We start from the raw sequence: 19,723 nt of genomic DNA, 5'->3' as shown, positions 1-19,723 counted from the left end.
GCAACATATCCCATTCTGTCTGCAGGAGTAGGGCTTGGATGCTTTCAGGCTGTGCTCTGTTTCATCACAAGGAATTAACTGTCTCACGGTCATTTTTGGTGAGCTTGCAAGTTTTTTTGTTTGTTTGTTTTGTTTTTTGTTTTTTTTACATAAAAAAAAAAATATATATATATATATATATATATATATACTCTGTTTTAATTAATCTACCTTATTTCTTATAGAAATTTAAGGAAAGTGAAGAGAGCGTGACTTCATACTGCAGGTAAGACTAAATTAAATGATTAATAATTATTATTAGTAGTATTATTATTTAATGTAGCAATTTATGTGCATGTGAATATATTTTAATTCTACAATGACCTTCATGAATGAAAACTTTCACAGATATCAAATGTCAAGTTTCAACATACATTAAATGGCAATTATCATGTTCATCTTGACTATTTATCTGAACATTATCATTTGTGAGATTAATTCCATCGTTTTGGAGGCAATGTTTTTTTTTATTATTATTGGACTATGGTGATGCAAATTTACATTGTGTTGTATATTAAATGTTTGTTAAAGAGGAATTTATGGACACAGTAATTTAGGTTCATTTTAGATTTGTGGGGTAAAATATTGTATTATTCTGAAGTGAAAGGTTTAAGACCCTTTTTATGATTTTAAATTTGTGCCATGGCAATTAAATTAGCAAAAGTTTCTATTTATTTCCCCTGATAAAATAAAATAAAATCTTAATATGTTACAAAATATCAGTAAAAAACACACTAGTGTCACATTATTGTATAATGTATTATTTAAGTTAGTTGCTAGTTAGTTACTTACCAACATTGATTAGGGGGTGCGGACGGTTCATCACAGCACCCGAGAGAATGTTGCCACTCTAGGCAAATCCCTATCTATGCCATGTTCTGCCACTGGTCACAACAGTAAAATTATAAAGTGGACATGAAACTTCATTCATTGAAACCACAGTGAACCTCACTTAAAATGATTGTTTTCTCTTGAACGAGCAGATCCAGTCCTCAGCATCAACATGGCTGTGTCACGTCTTGAAGGTAATTATATTCCTCTGAAACAGAAAAAAAAAAAAAAAAATGTCACAGTGTACATGTTTAGATTTATAAGCAATTCTGCTTTTAGGGTTTTTGTATTCCTGAAAACAGTTAAAGTGTTTTTGAGATTTTACACCACCAGTTTTGACCAAGAGTAGTTAAGCAGCATGCCATGCCAATTCAAGAAGACTTTCTTAATAAGCTCTACTTGATTTCCTGCATTCAGCTTCCCTAAACAAAACCTTAAATTAATATTACATAAATAAAAGTGACTCAACAAAAGTGACTTTGTCAGTTGTGAGCTGTTGAGATGGGACAACACCAGCAGGGTATACCAGTACTCAACCTGCTGGTAGTATAATTGCAGGTCCCTGCCCTGTTCAGACATGGCTGTTCCCAGTCAACATGATCACACAGGGAGTTGACATGTTGCTAATGAATATTCCAGCACTGTGACGTCAAACCCATTCTACCGAGTTACTGACAACAGGCATCTCCCGTTAAACATGTCTGCATCAGTGCAAGGGTGTTTAACATCTCCCATGGTGCGTCTGATTGCATGTTATGTCAGCAGCATCACAGACCAGGTCCTGTGTTGAATAAAGGAAATAACAGTGTTCTCATAATCAATCACAAGCATGATTCAGAAGGTGCATTTTTCCCTCTGAGATAAAATTTTCACTCCACTGTTGGACGGTTAGGTTTAGGGTTGGGGTTTGAGAATGGATTTACAAAATATGCATTCCTGTTTATTGTATTACACAATTTACAATGAAAAACAACTCGCTTTTGGCGCACCTCTGTGGACATTTCACCCAGAAACCTGAGCTCACACCTGCCCATATGTTCAAAAACACTTCCCACTTCCGCCACCGGGGGCAGTAGTTAAATTTAGATGAGCACCGACCGTTTATCGCTTAATTCACAGTGAGATGAGTTTGTCTCAGGAGTCATGATTGCTGAAATTCCCACAATCAGTGCACTGACGCTTTCAATTTACAAGTCGAATGAAGAAAATCTCCACCAACATGTCACAACTGAAGAAGACACTTGGATGAGTGTGAATAATTTTCACTAAATAAAAATAACAATTGCATGTAGTAATTGTACTGTGTGATTTTGGTTCTCACAGGGGTTCCACAAGAGTACTCTCAGAATTCACTGAGAGACATCAGAAGTAAATTACATTCCAACATCCAGTCATACATCGCAATGTTTGATAGCAGTGTACCTGATCTTCAAGAACAAATCAATAAACTGACAGAGACCACTGATGATGTGGAGAGATTTCATCATGGAACAACTATCGGAAGTCTATCAGGAGCGGTGATCGGTGCAACTGGAGGAATCGCTTCAATTGTAGGACTCATTCTGGCTCCTTTTACATTCGGGGGCTCTCTGATCGTAGCAGGAGTCGGGGCTGGAGTAGCTGCTCTTGGTGGGTTGACAGGAGCTGCCTCAAATATTACAAACGTGATTCACCAGAGAGCCTCACGTACAGCAATTGAGGAGATCATTCACAAATTCATGGAGAAGATCAACCCCCTGATTGAAAGTCTAAACATGATAAAGGAGAACATTGAAGAAATACAGGTTTACAGCACTCAGTTCCAAGAGTTTCAAGCTGGAATTGAAACAACTGCAAGTGTGGTTGAAACAGTGAATCTAATGAGACTTGTGCAGGTAGCAAGAATTGGCACAGTAGCAGCACAGTTGTCTAAAACATTGAGAGTTTTTGGTGCAGTTACTGAAGGGCTGTCTGCTCTCTTCATCGTCTTAGACATTTACTTCATTGTGGAAGATTCTATAGAGATTCATGCAATGAACCAACAGAAAACAGAAGTAAGTGAGTATAAATCAATCACACTGAAATTCATTCACGAGATGAGAAAAACAGAAAAACAATTTCAGCAAACACTGAATGAACTGAGACAAGTCAGAGACGACACTGAAAGGGAGCTTTGTGTAGCATCATAAAATTGTGTAAATCAGATGTTGGATTCAAAATTAAATGATCACAAATAGGATAAAAATTAAGAAAAGGAAAACTGAAGATGGAAAATGGAGCAAGCAGTATTGCAACATGTAACTGACTTTATAGGAGAGAGAGTTCAATTGTAAATCTGCTATTTACTCCATTCAGGAACAAGCTTAGACTAGGCGATTCCATTGCACATGCACATATATTATAAGACCCCCTTTCTGCATCCCATGACAAAAACTGAAGAAAGAGATTCTATAAACTGTCAATATCATTATTGTGATTGACAATAAATACTGATTAAGCTTTACTAAAATTGTATTTCCACTTTGCTATTTGTGTATTGTGTGCTGCAGTATGAGAGCTACTCTTGCCCCTGTTAGTAGTGCTGATGTTTAAAACAATGAGGACTCAAAGGATACAGCACTAAAGTACAATATATGCATGTTGCAAAAATCAGATTGAATAGTTCAACTGAAATACACTGTCTTATGTTGTTGTCATATTTTGTCATATGTTTGCCAACCTAAGAATTAAAAATGAAGTAAATCACAATGTAGTGATGTGTTTTTAATTGGAGATTGTGCACATATGTCTCGGTCACCTGATAATCAGCTGTTGTTGATGGCTGTGTGTGCTGCAATTCAGACAGCACTTAAAATGCTATTTGAAGAGAAAAGTGGTTCTTCTGGTAAAATATATACAGTGTGTGTATATATATATTCATTATTAGAGTTGGGGTACTCAAGTCTTAGTCACGAGTCCAATTTTAATGGACTTGGACCTGTCAAGGACTCGGATGCATTTTTACTTGACTCGGACTCCAGACTTTGGGACTCTTGATGTTTTTCCGAGTCCAGCCTAGTCCATGGCATTTGTGATGCAATGAAAAAAATAAAATAAAAAATGAAACATATATAAATGTACACATATCTGTCTGCATGTAGCTATAGCACCCCCTGATGTCGTAGACGTAGCCAGAGTTTGATTCACTGAGATGAGCAAACACACACACACAGTGACAGTGACAGGATGAATTACTAATGGGGGCATTTGAAATTTCTAGGGGAGCACACATTCATTTTATCATAACTGTAGCGACTGTAACACAACAAAAATAACTGGTGGTGTTTAGGGATGACGTCATTATATGGTTTCACCATTAACCACAATTAAAATGGCACGGTTAATTTAAGACAAGAAATGTTTCAGTTACACATGGCAAACATACTATATATGTAATATATAAATGAATAATATAAAGGAGTTTTCTGTTGTAAGCCTAAAAATGAAGATCTCTTGCGCTTGTGCCCAAGGGTGGACTGGGAAGAGAAATCGTTCAGGGATTTTACATAGAAACTGGCCCAAAATTTGTTGAGTGGGGGTGGGGTCGCTGTCCTTTTCTGCATATCACTGCCCCCTTCGGCATATCACGGCGACAATTTGTGGCCCGTTCTGCATAACGTGGCGGCTCATTTCAGCTTATCGCGGCCCATTCGGCCCGTTTTGCGGCCAGCCCGGTTCTCCTGATGGCCAGTCCGCCCCTGATCGGCCCCAAAGTGCGTCGGCCCACCGGGAAAATGCCCGGTATGCCAGATTACCAATCCAGCCCTGCTTGTGACTGGCTGGTCACTGGCTGTTGTTATAATTACGGACGGAGGCTGCGTGTCACGGACTGAACTTATAATTCACGTGAAACTGCAAAACACACAAACTCCAAAATATAAGAAAGGAATTCGATCTACCAGTCTCATAACCATAAAAAGGGACTTAAATCATCTGTTTGGGAGCATTTGAAAAACAGACTGAAGACGATCGGATGTAAATCAGACAGAAGTCATATAACGGAACACATCCTACAAATGGGACAGGATGTCCCACAAGTCCTCCAACAACAAACTAGTGAGTTTATTATTTTTGGCTGTGGTGCTTTTAAAGGGATGAAATGAAAGATCTCTATTCATCCTCATTATTTAATGCATTGCTTGTCTTCAAATTAAACGCATTGAACAATCAATTTATGTTCCTGTTATTATGCATATTCCACGTTTATTTTGTAAGATGTTGTGGACAAATTAAAGAACATAATTTTTACGGAGTGTGTTGCTGATTCATTGGTGGGTTGTCTGACAGACATCGAATTTCTTTAATAACTGTTGCAGCAGAAAAACCTGTGGGTTGGCGTAAAGTAGGCAGAGGCAGAGCCAGGAGTTTTTCACAGGGGTGACTGGGCAGGGGCCAGCGATCAGTCTGTGGTGGCACTAAAAAACTAAATTGTGCCCAAGACAAAAAATGACCAAAACGGCAATCGCGAGTGGGGTGGCCAGGCGACCCCTGGCCATCCCCTTGCCACCATGGTCACCCCTGGCAACCCCCTAGCTCCGCCACTGAAAGTAGGCCTACATCTCTAATCACCTAATATAAACTTGAACTCCAAGAAAACATTTGTTGAAATAAAAGAACATACTGTATCAATTCAATCACGCAGTGCATCTACATGTACAGACTGATCAATTAATAAAAGAATGGAGGGCCCCATTTCAGCTCACAAATCAACTCATGTGAAGAGCAGATCCATCCTCCACTTCTTCATTGTAAGAAGTGTCCTTCAGTCTTTCACTTCTGATCCTTCAATAATTTGGGTTTTATTGATATTTGGCTCAGTTTCACTCTCTTCATCTGTCGTGTTAATCACAACCAGGCATGATGATGTAGGCCTACTGACGTGATACTGAAATCTTGGCTTGAAAGTTCACCTCAGATAATTATTGTTTATTAATGTGAAAGGAGCATAGACAGTATACAAAGATGGACGACATGACAGCTCCCCAAAAATGAATCAAAAAACATCACGATCACCCCCTGGTGGCTGGCTGCAATATAGGTCATAAACCCTGCCCCCTCACCATGTTAGCGGATGGGACATGAGCCAAACAAAAAAATCAAAGTACACCTCAAATAAATTTTTCCCAAAGATGGTTTCTGTCATTTTAGGTTGTTCTTATCACGCTGATATATGTTCTTGTTCATTTTTCTGATAAGTTTGGTTTTAATTAGTTATTTGATGCTATAAAAAGGGGGTGTGGCGTCATGATTGACAGCTGCGATTGACAGATTCTCTGATTGAAGTAGTTACGGAGGCACCTGCGGACTAGGGATGGGCAATACCACTTATTTTCAGTCCGATTCCAATAATTTCAAGTCCAACATCATCAATACCAATAACAATACTTTTATTATTATTATTATTTTTATTTTTTACATATGTGAGCCTAAACAGAAAATTAGACTTCTGTTTTGTTTACCCTTACAAAAATTAACCATGGTTTCACTACAGTAACTATAGTATAACCATAGTATTTAGTTAAACCATAGTTACCATACAATTTACCATGGTTACTTCTACAGTATTACTGTAGTAAAGCCATGGTTAAATGCTTTTTTTAATGACTTATTAACAACAATTATAAGAAATAAGAAATGTCTCCTTTAGATATTTAGTTATTTTAGCGTGAATTTACTCCAGAAGCTGTTTCTCTGATTGTCTATCATTACCTCTACAATACACTGATCCCTCTTGTTTGAACGAGTCTTGTGATGGCACAAGCGCTTGTCTGCTTGTGTCTTTCAGCATTTATGAATGTTAAGATGAGTGGAAGAAGAAACAGTTCCCATCTTGCACAAGTATTTGCTAATATAGCCTAATCCTTTTTATTTCACTTTGAAGCTTATGATTATTTTTCATGTTCATGGGAACCAAATAATAATTTTTATAAATAATTTTTAGAATCGATATTTTTGTGTATCGATATTTTTGATACAACATCAGTACTGGAAGTATCGATACTTTAGGATCAATCCACCCATCCCTACTGTGGACTTCTTTTCAGGAATGTTGAGAGGAGATGAAGCATTAACTTTAACTTTTAAGTTTTAACTTTCCATGACTGTGATTGTCTGTTTTAAACCAACAAAATGTTTTTTTTTTTTTTTTCGGTAAGTTAAATTTGTGCTTTGTAAAGCCAGCTAGTTAAGACATCAAGCAGTCTAACGTTAGCTATGTGGAAAAAAGCAGGTGATTGGTAGCTAGCAGTTACTAATAATTTTTTATTTTAGAAAATAATATGGTAAAAATTTTATTATACTCTGTCAAAAGGTACCGCGGCTCCACCCCACGATCACTACTGTGCAGACTCTGGCTCCAAATGACGTCATCAGTGCAAGATGGCAGCGCCCATTTCCGGGATATTTTGACTTCATTTTTGTACAGTGGGAGGAAGTGGAGACATGTCATCCATCTTTATATACAGTCTATGAGAAAGAGGCAAACATCATTTCACTTTATTCAACCACATTTTCGGCGGAAACAATTGGCGTTGCTTCTCTGGCATTTATGCAGCACCTTTCAAACTCGCCTGGGCTATCATGTATGAAAGAAAATAAATGAAATACACATTTTCGCATTAGCCTATACTGTATATATTATGCACACTTGAAATTAAATCGACCAAAACAACTGTTTTCAAAAATAAAAATAAGCAAGTGATCAAAAAAATTTTTTTTAAGACTCAGCCGTCCTTGCTACCTGTGACGGACCTCCAATATAATACAAACTTTACAGCTGTTATCACAGGACTGCCTGCTGTTAGCCTACTGTGAATGTCAACAGGCAGCAAGAAATGGTTCAAGTTCAAATACCAAAAGACTCCAATAAACCAAGAAAAATCGCAAATGTACAGCAGTGCATGAATATGAGTTTTTGGACACATTTTATTTTGTGATTTGATTGACTTGACCTGTACTGTAGGGTGCTTTATTTTAATGTATTTCACCATGTTTGGCTTTCAGCAGGTAAAGCTTTTTCTGTGAGCAGACAGCTTCTCCTGTTTCAGTGATGTAAACAGATACTGTAGCAGGCAAAATGAGATTGGGAGGTAAAGCAAAGAACATGGAGCCACTAAAATGTAATCCACAAGATCATAAATTCCTTTTTATAAGAGGGGCAGGCAGAATGGAGAACTAAACTGTTCACATTTGCCTAATGTCTACAAGCGCCATGCCCCCTGTCGCCCTGCACGAGGCCTGTATCGCATGTGCCAGGATCCCCCTTTGGTCAAAGCAAATAGTTTAATTTTCGATTTTATTTTATTATTATTTTTTGTTTTTTGTTGTTGTTTGTTTGTTTTGTACACGGTAATATATGCACATATTGTGTCTAGGGTTAGGGTTAGGGTTAGAATGAACAGATGTGAAAGATATACAGTTTTGTCAAATTTAACAGAAGTACAGACCAGTTAGGTCTACAGTTCAATTGGTTCTTTGTCGTGTGACAACTGTGTTCCAAAACCTGAGCAGCCTCGCTGCCTACTGACTACATAAGCAGCTGCCTTCAAAGGCAGCACCCTAAATTTTAAAGTTAAAGAACATCATAAGACTAATTGACTAATGTCTGTTAGCGGTCTCTTACACATGTTACACAGATAGCTCCACAAAAATGCAAGAGAAAAGCTGACATATACTCCATCCTCCTGCTCAAAAGACCTGTTTAATAAGAGAGGGGTATAATGTCCCAGATACTAAAGGACAGAGCTTAAACAGGTTAGAGGATTTTGTCTCCGTCTGTCAATATTATGAACAATCAACTAGCCAGAATCAGTAAATTAGTGAGATTTTATTAAATGCAAACATGAAATATTATACTTTCCCTTTTAAAAACCCAAACTTCTATAATTTCAATTAAAAAGATTTTTGGTTAAAAATTAACAAAATTGTACTATTGTGCCAGTACATGAATAATTTATGTTGAAAACAGTGTTCTTGCCTTACCCCGATTCACTATGATAAACCTACAATAATCATTTAAAATTTGAGTTGTCGGGTCAGATTTGGAGGGAAATTGTCTAAACAAAAGCGGCAGATATGTTACTTGCTAGGACGGCATATTTTTTTCACAAATGTCTTCTAGGACTTTCTTCTTACTATCAGTGACTTTTGGTGTATCTAGTCACATCATAAACATACATAGGTATATTGCAAACCATCAGATTCATCCTCAAAGAAGAGCATCTGCAAGATACATGCAATTTAATGTTTTAACCACAGTTGGTGATAGAGAGGCAACAGTTATATAGTGCAGCTTTAAATTAAATCTTCAATAAAATAAAAATAAAAAATCAGTTAAATTACAAGATTTACACATTCTCTGCATGTACTGTAATTAACTTCAAAACATCAATGTTCTCCCAATGAAGCCATTACCCTGGTGAAATATGACACACGTCTAACGCACATCATAAGTGACTGCTTATTATTGATTTGCTTGTCAGATTGCATATTTTTGTGGAGAATATATAATTTATCATTCATCAATATTTCTATTTCAGTAAGTTCTAATGGATGTTTACTGAGCGCTTGCCGCCATGTAAACTAGATTGGATTTGTCTGTGCATTGCCAGTGCATAAAAAGGTGGAACTGCCTTTTTATATTGCATGTTTTAATTTTATGTGTATTTATAACACATAATGAAGAAATTACTGTCACTAACATATTGTAAAACAGTGGTAAAATATTGAAGCTAGCATCTGAAGACGTTTAGAATGATTTACAGTTTCTCAAGATTTAAAATTATTTATAAAGGATTTAATGGTAATCGCACAGTAAATGTAAACAAAGCATTCGTTTCTCTGTGCTCCAGTGCAAGTTATAGTTGACAGGAAAATAAAGAAATATTAAAGATGCACTTGGCTTCTCTATGGGACCTGTTTTATTCAATGTTACTTCTTACTTCAACCTGATTTTCTGAAATGTAGTGGAGTAAAAAGTATGATATTTTGCCTCAGAATGTAGTGGAGTAAAGTAAAAGTTTACCATGATAAAAGTATTCAGTAAAAGTACAGATTCTTGAATAATTTACTTAAGTACAGTAATGAAGTAAAAATACTTAGTTACTGTCCACCACTGCCAATGTAAATAATGGTAAAAATCTTCTTACAGTCAAAGCTGGGACTTAAGATTTCAACAAACAAAAGCAAAGATTGCAAGTTAAATAGCTTTGGGTGATAGCACAATCACTACATTATAATATCTTTGCATTAAAATGTTCTGCTCATAGGAATCAGTGTAACTATAAAAGAACATCACTGTCCTCATAAAACCACCAAACTTCTCGTCCTGCAAATCAGGAAATCAGAAAGCCCAGCAGAAAAAGCATGATAAACACATCATTGGCAAAATATGTTATGGATTATTAATAAAGAAGTGTTATAAACAGAGGTGTAAAAAGTGCTTATAAATTATACCTAAGTGAAAGTATGTATACTGAGTGAATTTTTTACTCAATTAAAAGTCCAAGTATCTAGCCAAAAACATACTTGTGTGAAGGTAAAAAAATAAATAAAAAAAATATTCACATTAAATTGTACCTAAGTATTAAAAAAATTCAAAAGATATATATATATATATATATATATATATATATATATATATATATATTTAGCTAGGATGAAATCAAGAGAGGAGATTGTGTGACAGAGGATGTTGTTAAATTCAATTGGTTTGTTGAGTTGCCTTTTTATTGTCTCTGTCGACTGTCATATTTCTTCCGTGGCATTCACAACCTGGTCAAAGAATCATGTTACAATAAAAAAAAATTTTGCTAAATGATTTTTATGTGGATTGTTGTACGTAACACAGCAATTTCCTGGTGGAATAAACACTAGAGATGCTAAAACAACAATAACTTTTATCCCCTTAAATTCAAATCACGAGTAAAATGGCAGATTATAAGTACATAAACACTTACTTTTTGCTCTGTTCTACACAATACTATCTTATAACAAATAAATACTTTTACTATTGCACATGACTTATTTTAACATTTGCATTACATAATCAACTACATTTACAAGCTTGTTTAAGTGTGATGAAATTGCACAGAAGCTCAACTGATAGAGTGTTGCATATGCAATATAAAGGGACCAGGTAAAAGTCCTGAAGAGCACCCAAGTCGACACATGAGCTGAAAGTGTCATAGAAATACCACAAAATTACATGGTTGCTTCAGAAATTGTGTTTTACATGTCACATTGCTTTTTATGACACTATCAGTTAGGTTTAGGTTTATTGTTTAAGGTTTAAGGTAGGATGGTCGGTATTGTTGATTTAAATCTCAAAAGAACATTATCTGTAGTCTACAAACAGCATTCTCACAAATGTATTCCTTTTTTTCCAGGTGGGAGAGAGCAGTGTGTAGTGTAAGTGCAATGGCGTCATCAGTGGAGCGGTTGTTGCAGTATACAAACTGCAGTGAGTCCAGTGAGGCAGGCAGCACAGAGCAGATGTAATCTCTGATTAGTCTCTCAAAGCATTTGTTGATGATGGGGGTCAGAGCAACAGGACGCCAGTCATATAAGCAAGTGATTTTGAGTTGCTTTGTTACAGGCACAATCGTGGATGTTTTAAAGCACGTGGGGACCACAGACAAGGAGAGGGAAAGGTTGAAATTGTCCGTAAAATCACCAGCCAGTTGATTCGCGCACGCTTTGATGACGTGGCCCGGTATGCCGTCTGTACCCGCGGCTTTACAGATATTCACCCGTCGATAGGATCGGGAAACATCCGCTACAGAGACAGATAGTTAATTAACCTCTGTAGCTTCTACCACGAGAGCTCTCTCCGCGAGGGCGGTGTTGTTTCCCTCGGAACGAGCATAAAAAGTATTAAACTCAACCTGGGAGAGAGGCAGTGGTGTTCACGGCGGAGTTTTTATTCCCTTTGAAGTCCATGATGATATTAATTCCCTGCCACATGCTTCTAGAATCGGTGTTGAACTGTCCTTCAGTCTTTTTCCGTGTATTGCCGTTTGGCTGCTCTGATAGTTTTGCGGAGGGCATAACTGGCTTGTTTATGCTCCTCCGCGTTCCCGGATTTAAAAGCGGAGGTCCTCGCATTAAGTGCCGCAGGAACATCGCTATTAATCCATGGTTTCTGGTTAGGGTTGATCCGTATTGTTTTGGTCGGCACTACATCATCTATGCGCAGGGTTGGGGAGTAACGGAATACATGTAACGGGAATACGTATTTAAAATACAAAATATATGTAACTGTATTCCACTACAGTTACAATTTAAATCATTGGTAATTAGAATACAGTTACATTCAAAAAGTATTTTGATTACTGAAGAGATTATTTTGCATTTTATTGTCATTTGTTACATTTAATATTTAGTCCTTTCAGATGGAAAACATTTATACATAAAAATGATGCAATCTAAAGAGCGTTTGAGCAGCGGTGAAACACTTTTTTACAGGCGTGGACTGGCCATTGGGAAGTTCGGGAATTTTCCCAGTGGGCCGGCCGCGAAACAGGGCCGAAAGCTGAAATGGGCTACCAGAAAAGGACAACGACCAGGCCGATTTCTCTTCCCAGTCCGCCATGCTTTCTTACATGATGTGAGTTGGAATGCCCACTCTCAAGACAAGGTCCCGGACATTTCAGGGGGTTAGTACAGCGTTGTGGCAAGAGGGACACAACGTCTCGTTCCCTCCATCAGGTAATGGAGATTACAACAGTAACCGAGACGTTCTCCTTCTGTCACTCACTCGACTTGTGTCGATGAACAGTGAACAGTGTTACGTGAACTGCCGATCAGGTACAAGCAAGCTGCTGCGTGCATAATAGCAGGTGCATAAGTCTGCATGTAACCTCCCCCAATGCCCCACAAGATGTCATGTAGTTCTCCACACCCCTGTTGGCACGATTTACTTCTCATGAGAAATCCAGTGTGATTTGCATCTCTGCTGAAGATCAAGAAATCATTATGAAAATATGAACTATTTTTTACATTTACACAGCATGAAGATACTGCTGCTGCCACGAAAGTAAAATATAACTGAATATAATGTGTAATTTAATTGATACACTGGCGGCCAAAAGACTTGAATAATATACAGATTTTGCTCTTATGGAAAGAAATTGGTACTTTTATTCACCAAAGTGGCATTCAACTGATCACAATGTTTAGTCAGGACATTAATAACGTGAAAAATTACTATTACAATTTGAAAAAAAACTACTTCAAATAGTTCTCCTCAAAAAATCCTCCACGTGCAGCAATGACAGCTTTGCAGATCCTTAGCATTCTAGCTGTCAGTTTTCCAGATACTCAGGTGACATTTCACTCCACGCTTCCTGTAGCACTTGCCATAGATGTGGCTGTCTTGTCGGGCACTTCTCATTCACCTTACAGTCTAGCTGATCCCATAAAAGCTCAGTGGGGTTAAGATCCATAACACTCTTTTCCAACGTGTTTCTGTGCCCACTCTAACCTTTTCTTTTTGTTTTTCTGTTTCAAAAGTGGGCTTTTCTTTGCAATTCTTCCCATAAGGCCTGCACCCCTGATTCTTCTCTTTACTGTTGTACATGAAACTGGTGTTAAGCGGGCAGAATTCAATGAATCTGTCAGCTGAGGACATGTGAGGCATCTATTTCTCAAACTAGAGACTCTGATGTACTTATCCTCTTGTTTAGTTGTACATCTGGCCTTCCACATCTCTTTCTGTCCTTGTTAGAGCCAGTTGTACTTTGTCTTTGAAGACTGTAGTGTACAACTTTGTATGAAATCTTCAGGTTTTTTTTTTTGTTTTGGCAATTTTAAGCATTGTATAGCCTTCATTCTTCAAAACAATGATTGACTGATGAGTTTCTAGAGAAAGCTGTTTCTTTTTTGCCATTTTTGACATAATATTAAGACATGCCAGTCTATTGCATACTGTGGCAGCTCAAAAACAAACACAAGGACAATGTTAAGCTTCTTTTAATGAACCAAATAGCTTTGACACAGAAACTGATGGGGTGGCAATGCTTTTTCTTAGGGTGGCAGTTGCCACACCATCCAACCTCTGTAGATCTGTAGTTCACTACTATCCTTTGGAAAGTACCTAATGGCAAACACACTGTTTACCTACAATGATTTTATCACTGAGTATTTACAAAACAACCAGTCAAACCATACCACCATGCACGAACGCTACCATAAAATGCTACCACAATGTTTTTAATAATAATGAAAGTAAACATGAAGGAAATCCCCTGCTAGATAAAAAGGCCGCATTCACAGATTCCGAAGACAGAACACTGGTGCCTTTTTTCTTCAATGTATTCATGAGATCGTTTCCAAAGAAGTGACATTTCATCCAACAGTTTTATAAACCGTTTTGGTGAGTAGACTATACTATGTGTTTTTATTGTGTCTCAAATACAGTAAGATTAATTGGCAAACGCTTTTGACACTATAATATATATATATATATAAATAATAGAAAAAAGAAAGGTATAATTGCCATTAGTTGTTTGTCGAAAAACAATTAAAATATTCTATTGTCTCATGAGATGATGAAGGAATAATGCAGGAGAAACATTTGGTGAAGAATGAAAAGAGTAAGTTTACTGATTCACAGATTATTTTAATTAATAATACAAAACATAAATTGTATAATTAATTACTAAACCAAAATTGTTATATTCTGGTATTTTTATTATAATATTATCTATTAAAACTGAACACTGTTTCATTCACACTGATTTGCACATTTGTTAAAGTGCTTATTACAGATGATTTGTTCATGATGAAGATGATTCATAAAACATCAAAACCACAACACATTGTGACACTATAAACTCCTGTTGTTTTTGATGATGTTGTTAACCTTATTATGCATATTCATTAGCACAACATTGCAATGTAAATGGCATGTACAGTTTTAAAACATACATTTTTTTTTTTAAATAATCATCTTTCAGACACCAAGGACAACATTGTTTCTGTCATGAAATCAAAAAATCTTGAAGATGAAATTAGCACTTTAAAGGAAGACGCTGTCTCCAAAGATCTACTGTGGAGTTTGATCAATAATATTAACTGGACTTATAATGATGCAGCTTCACTGTTGAATGCTCTAAAAAGAAGATATGACAGAGGAAGACAAACATTGGATTTTGACAAATGGCTGGCAAAAATGATTCACACTATACTTATTCACAAAGTCACTCTTGACTTAAAATTTAAAGAGGGGAGAAATGTCATTCACGTTATAAGTGATTTAGACAAAACAGATGAAGAGGTAAAATCTGTCTTAGAAGAAGAGAAAGAGAAAGACCTTGACACAATCCTTGCAGAAATTTCCAAGGAAGGCAACGTTGACAATGCAACACTGGCAACTGCAAAGGAAATTGTAACTTGTGTTGAGTCATCCAACTGCCAACAAAATCCAAATCTAACAGAGATTTCCTACGTTTTATCAAGAATATGCAAGGCAGTACATGACACCAAGGGATGGAAACCCAGAAAGACCCAAATGGTAACCTGGTGCATCCTGGTTCTGTCAAGAACTAGCCAGCTGATTCAAGTTGGAACAGGAGAAGGAAAATCTGCCATTGTGGCGATGTTTGCTGCATATCAGGCCATGGTGAAAAAACAAAGTGTTGACATTATGTCCAGCTCCCCTGTGCTTGCTCAGAGAGATGCAGATGAATGGAAACCCTTCTTTCAGAGGCTTAATATCACTGTTGGCTGCAACATTAACAAATATGAGTTCTTGAAACAATGCTACGCTAATCAAGTGGTCTTTGGCACAGCCCATTCGTTTGCTGGTGACTGGCTTTTCCACACTTTCCACAGGACAGGTGTTAGGCAGAAAAGGAAGTTTGAGTGTGTTATTGTGGATGAGGTGGACTCCATGATGATAGATGAAGCTCAGGGCATGGTGTATGTGGAAAGCGAAATGCCCGCCATGCAACACTTAACCATCCTTTTAGCCATGATATGGGAAAAAGTCAGCAAATGTAAGATACCAGACCTGACCAGGATAGAAGGACCTGCTGAGCCATTCTACCATATCTTTGCAAATGAAACCAGTGACACCATCAATGCAGAGAAAATCTTGGAAATGGCAGAGAAGGCAGGCATGGTTACAAAAGGATCATCACAAGTATGCACAAGAGATCCTGTAGAAATACTGGAGAAAATCAAAGCTGATCCTAACCAAGTTCGAAATTTCTTTAGGATTGCAGAGAACAACTTCCCTCAGTACATCTTCAGCTTGTACAGCGAAGAAGAGGAAGCACTTAAAAATTTCAATAACAGTCATGTGATGGCAATTCACAGAGGGCAGGAAGTTAAAATTCTACTCCTAGATTCTGGACTTTGTTGTAAAATACACACAGATGAAAAAAGCTTGATTGCCTCTTTGGAGGACCACTTTAAAAAACAACTACAGAGAGATGCATCACTTTTCTTGTTAAATAAAGGTCAACATCAGAGTCAGGGACTAGGGCTTCACAGTCTTGCAAACAGCAGGATACGACAGTGGATAAAAAATGCATTATGTGCTATGAGATTCACTCTAGGGAAAGAATACATAATAGAAAATGGTGCAGTGGTAATAGTGGACTTCAGCTCTACAGGCGTGGTGCAAAACAACAGGAGATGGGATGATGGACTGCATCAGTTCCTTGAGATGAAACACCACACAAAATTAAGTGACATGAGTGTAATTACAAATTTCAAATCATACGTTGGTTTGTTGAAGAACTATAAAATGGTCCTTGGGCTCAGTGGAACACTGGGTGACAATATGGAGCTTAGAAGGCTAGAGAAGCTCTATCCAGGGATAAAATCCTGCAGGGTTCCAACATTCAAAAGAAGAAAACTATTTGAAATGCAGGGGCTGGTGGTGAAAAAACAGGAAGACTGGCAAGAAAAAGTCACAGAGACTGTTTTGGACAAAGTCAGTGTCAAACCCTACAGGGGCAAAAGAGCCGTGCTGATGATTTGTGAAACGATAAAACAAGTGGAGACATTTTATGAAGACCTTAAATTGAAAAACAAGAAGATAAAACAGGCAGAGGCATTTTACTCTGAAGTTGAAGGATGAAACAAGATAAAACTTTACATCAACAGTAATTATGACAACTCAGTAATCATTAAGAACCCTGTTAAAGCAGGTGACATCATTGTAGCCACAAATCTTGCCGGCCGTGGGACAGATCTCACTGTTAATGATGACGTGAACATGGCAGGAGGTTTGTTTGTGATTCAAACATTCTTGCCAGTGAACAGCAGGGTGGAACTGCAGGCCTTTGGGAGAACAGCACGCCAGGGAAAGCCCGGGTCTGCCCAGCTCATTGTCTGTCCCGATCACTTCCTAGATGCAGCCAAACTGGAACCAAAGGAAATTGCAAAGTACAGTTCACTTCTTCAAGAAATATCTGCAATTAGAGAACTGAAAGAGCTCAGAGACTCAATGATGGAAATCAGACTACAGTATTTATTTGAGAAAGAGATCCCAAAAGTCATGAACAAGGACAACATTTTTATGGCCTACCTTGAAACGTTGCAGAAAATACATCAAAATGATAGTTGTACCTGTTGGAGCAATTGATATCCTGGACATCTTACAGGGCAACATTGATGTACTGAATCCACATCAGATACACAGATATACTTGCACAATCAATTCAGTTGTGTCCTCAATGAATGAATATTGGGGAATGTGGCTTTTGTTAAAATTTGATCCAGAGAAGTCTTATGACATGCAGAAATCTCAGTTCAAACAGGATATGGACGATGCATTACATAAAATTAAGAGAGGACACTCACCCTCCTCTGCCAGCAATAACTACATCAGGACTGGAAATAAAATGCGCATCTCAGGTCTTTATGATGACAGTATTAAAATGTACACCAAAGCATTGGATGAGAATCATGGCTGTTCGTTTGTTGCCCTTTTCAATCGTGCTTTGGCCATTATTGAGAAACATGACTGTGCATTTGTCAGTAAAGCAATGAGTGATCTGAAAGAAGCTGAGAGGAAGATAGAGCAATTCCAAAAACAGCTGCAATATATACAAGAAGTTGTGATGACATCATCATCAATCCAGAGTCATGGCAGCATAACAGATCAATTTAAAGCAAAACACGCTCTGCTGAACCATCTGAGATCAAACATTCAGGATGCTGTGAAGAAGCTCCAGGTAGCTATTAATAGGGGTGATTCTGTTGCACTGAGAAAACAGCATGTTTTTTTCCTGGAACCCCTCCAGATGTTGATTTCTGAAGATGTCCAAAAGGAATTAATGAACCTCCATTCAATGGGATTGACAACAATTTTCTCTCTGAACACAAAGTTCTCGTTTGCAGGATTCCTATCACGTGCCTTTGCAAATTGAATTATTAAGTAATTCTTATATTAAGTGACTAATATAACAGCAGGCTCGCAATCAAAAATCCAATTATATTTTTTATTCACTGACCAATTCCTAGTTAAATGTTGATGTATTCTTGAGATAAGGGACAAAATATGTTTTAAATCTTAGTTTTCATTTTTTAATACTAAATTAATTTCAAATAGATATATTTTTTGTAGACAAAGGTCTCAGCTAACGAACTATGTGAAGGAACAGGTTTTTATAAAAACACTTTTTTTTGAAAATCGACATGAATTCACTTCATAACTTACATCTTACTGTAATCTGTGTCAACTCTGTGAGACACTAAAAAGTATACTATTTTAATTTGATCCATCCAATAAGGGTGTAAAGATTTGAATTATTTAATAATAGTGTTCAGTAAAGGAGTTAAGAGATAAAATACTTTCTATACATTTGTTTTCTGTTTCCACACTATTCAGAAAATGCTGCCTCTGTAACCTAAACTAAAATGCCAAAATAATTCCACAATTCTTAATATAAATTATCTTAGTGGGATGACGGTGTTGACATTTTGAAGCTGTGACCACAGACTTTAAAAATTGTTTGACTAATATATAAAAAACTAACCAGACCACATGCCCTACTGTTGCACCACCATGAGCTGGAAGTGGGAAAGGGGTCCTCAGAGTTATAGTTGACTATGACATTGGCTGATTTATTCAGGAGTATGCAAAATCTGACGGAGTTGATGCAAAGTGAGGACACAACTTTGATAGGCAGTTTTTTATGAAAAATAGAATTTAAAGTTTACTTTATATATTGTTTGATGTCTTCCAGATCTCAACCTTTCATTTGAATTTTATATTCATGAGTTTGTTGCATTCTTAAACTTTGTTTGGCAATTTGACATTGTGATCTCTTGCTGTGGACAGGTTAGATTACATGTGCTTCCAAGTATAGAGCACACATTTGAAAAAATTTGAATGAATTATTATAAAATAAAATGTTATGTACTAAATGCCCTGAGTATATGCATTTTCTTAAGATTTAACTTTTTTCAGTATTTTTATTATTGTAAAGTTCTTAAATTTATACATAAAGAGGACTTTTTGTATATAGCACGTGTTTTATCCCTTATCTCAAGAATCACTGCATGATTATAGGGACTGGTGTGTGCTTAATTTGGGTTTTTTGTAGTTCCTTGTGCTGGTTTAGAAGACATGCAGCATAACGCTCAAGACATAAAGCTCTTCATCTGACAAATTTTACAATTGTTCTCTGCATTTATGCATTTTGGTTTTGTAAACACCACTGTAAATAATCAAATAAAATACCGGAATTCATACTGTAATGCTTACTGTAAATTCATAGCTTCTTTATACTGGCCATCTTGAGTCCAATTTCCAGACTGTTTGGTACAAAGCACCTATTTTCAATATATCCTTATAAGAATTTATATATTTTCTAGCAAC

General features: G+C 36.9%; 1 protein-coding gene across 1 annotated transcript; it reads left to right on the top strand.

Moving 5' to 3' along the window:
• LOC127447965 (apolipoprotein L4-like) lies at positions 1 to 3,591 on the top strand. The gene is made up of 4 exons (XM_051710237.1): positions 1 to 98; positions 225 to 265; positions 1,023 to 1,064; positions 2,194 to 3,591. Exons 3-4 carry the CDS (start codon positions 1,043 to 1,045, stop codon positions 3,036 to 3,038), a joined length of 867 nt encoding a protein of 288 aa, XP_051566197.1. The 5' UTR covers positions 1 to 98; positions 225 to 265; positions 1,023 to 1,042; the 3' UTR covers positions 3,039 to 3,591.
• Positions 3,592 to 19,723: the final 16,132 nt, after the last annotated feature.

Source organism: Myxocyprinus asiaticus, chromosome 1 (assembly GCF_019703515.2).
Source record: "Myxocyprinus asiaticus isolate MX2 ecotype Aquarium Trade chromosome 1, UBuf_Myxa_2, whole genome shotgun sequence".
Classification (NCBI taxonomy): Eukaryota; Metazoa; Chordata; class Actinopteri; order Cypriniformes; family Catostomidae; genus Myxocyprinus; species Myxocyprinus asiaticus.
The sequence above is the reverse complement of the archived record's forward strand: the minus strand, read 5'-3'. Positions and strand labels throughout refer to the sequence as shown.

Bases quoted from the DNA above. Each gene is read 5' to 3' on its own strand.
- LOC127447965 (XM_051710237.1), top strand. From the start codon at position 1,043: ATGGCTGTGTCACGTCTTGAAG. The intron at 1,065-2,193 runs GTAATTATATTC...TGGTTCTCACAG, and splicing joins GGCTGTGTCACGTCTTGAAG to GGGTTCCACAAGAGTACTCT.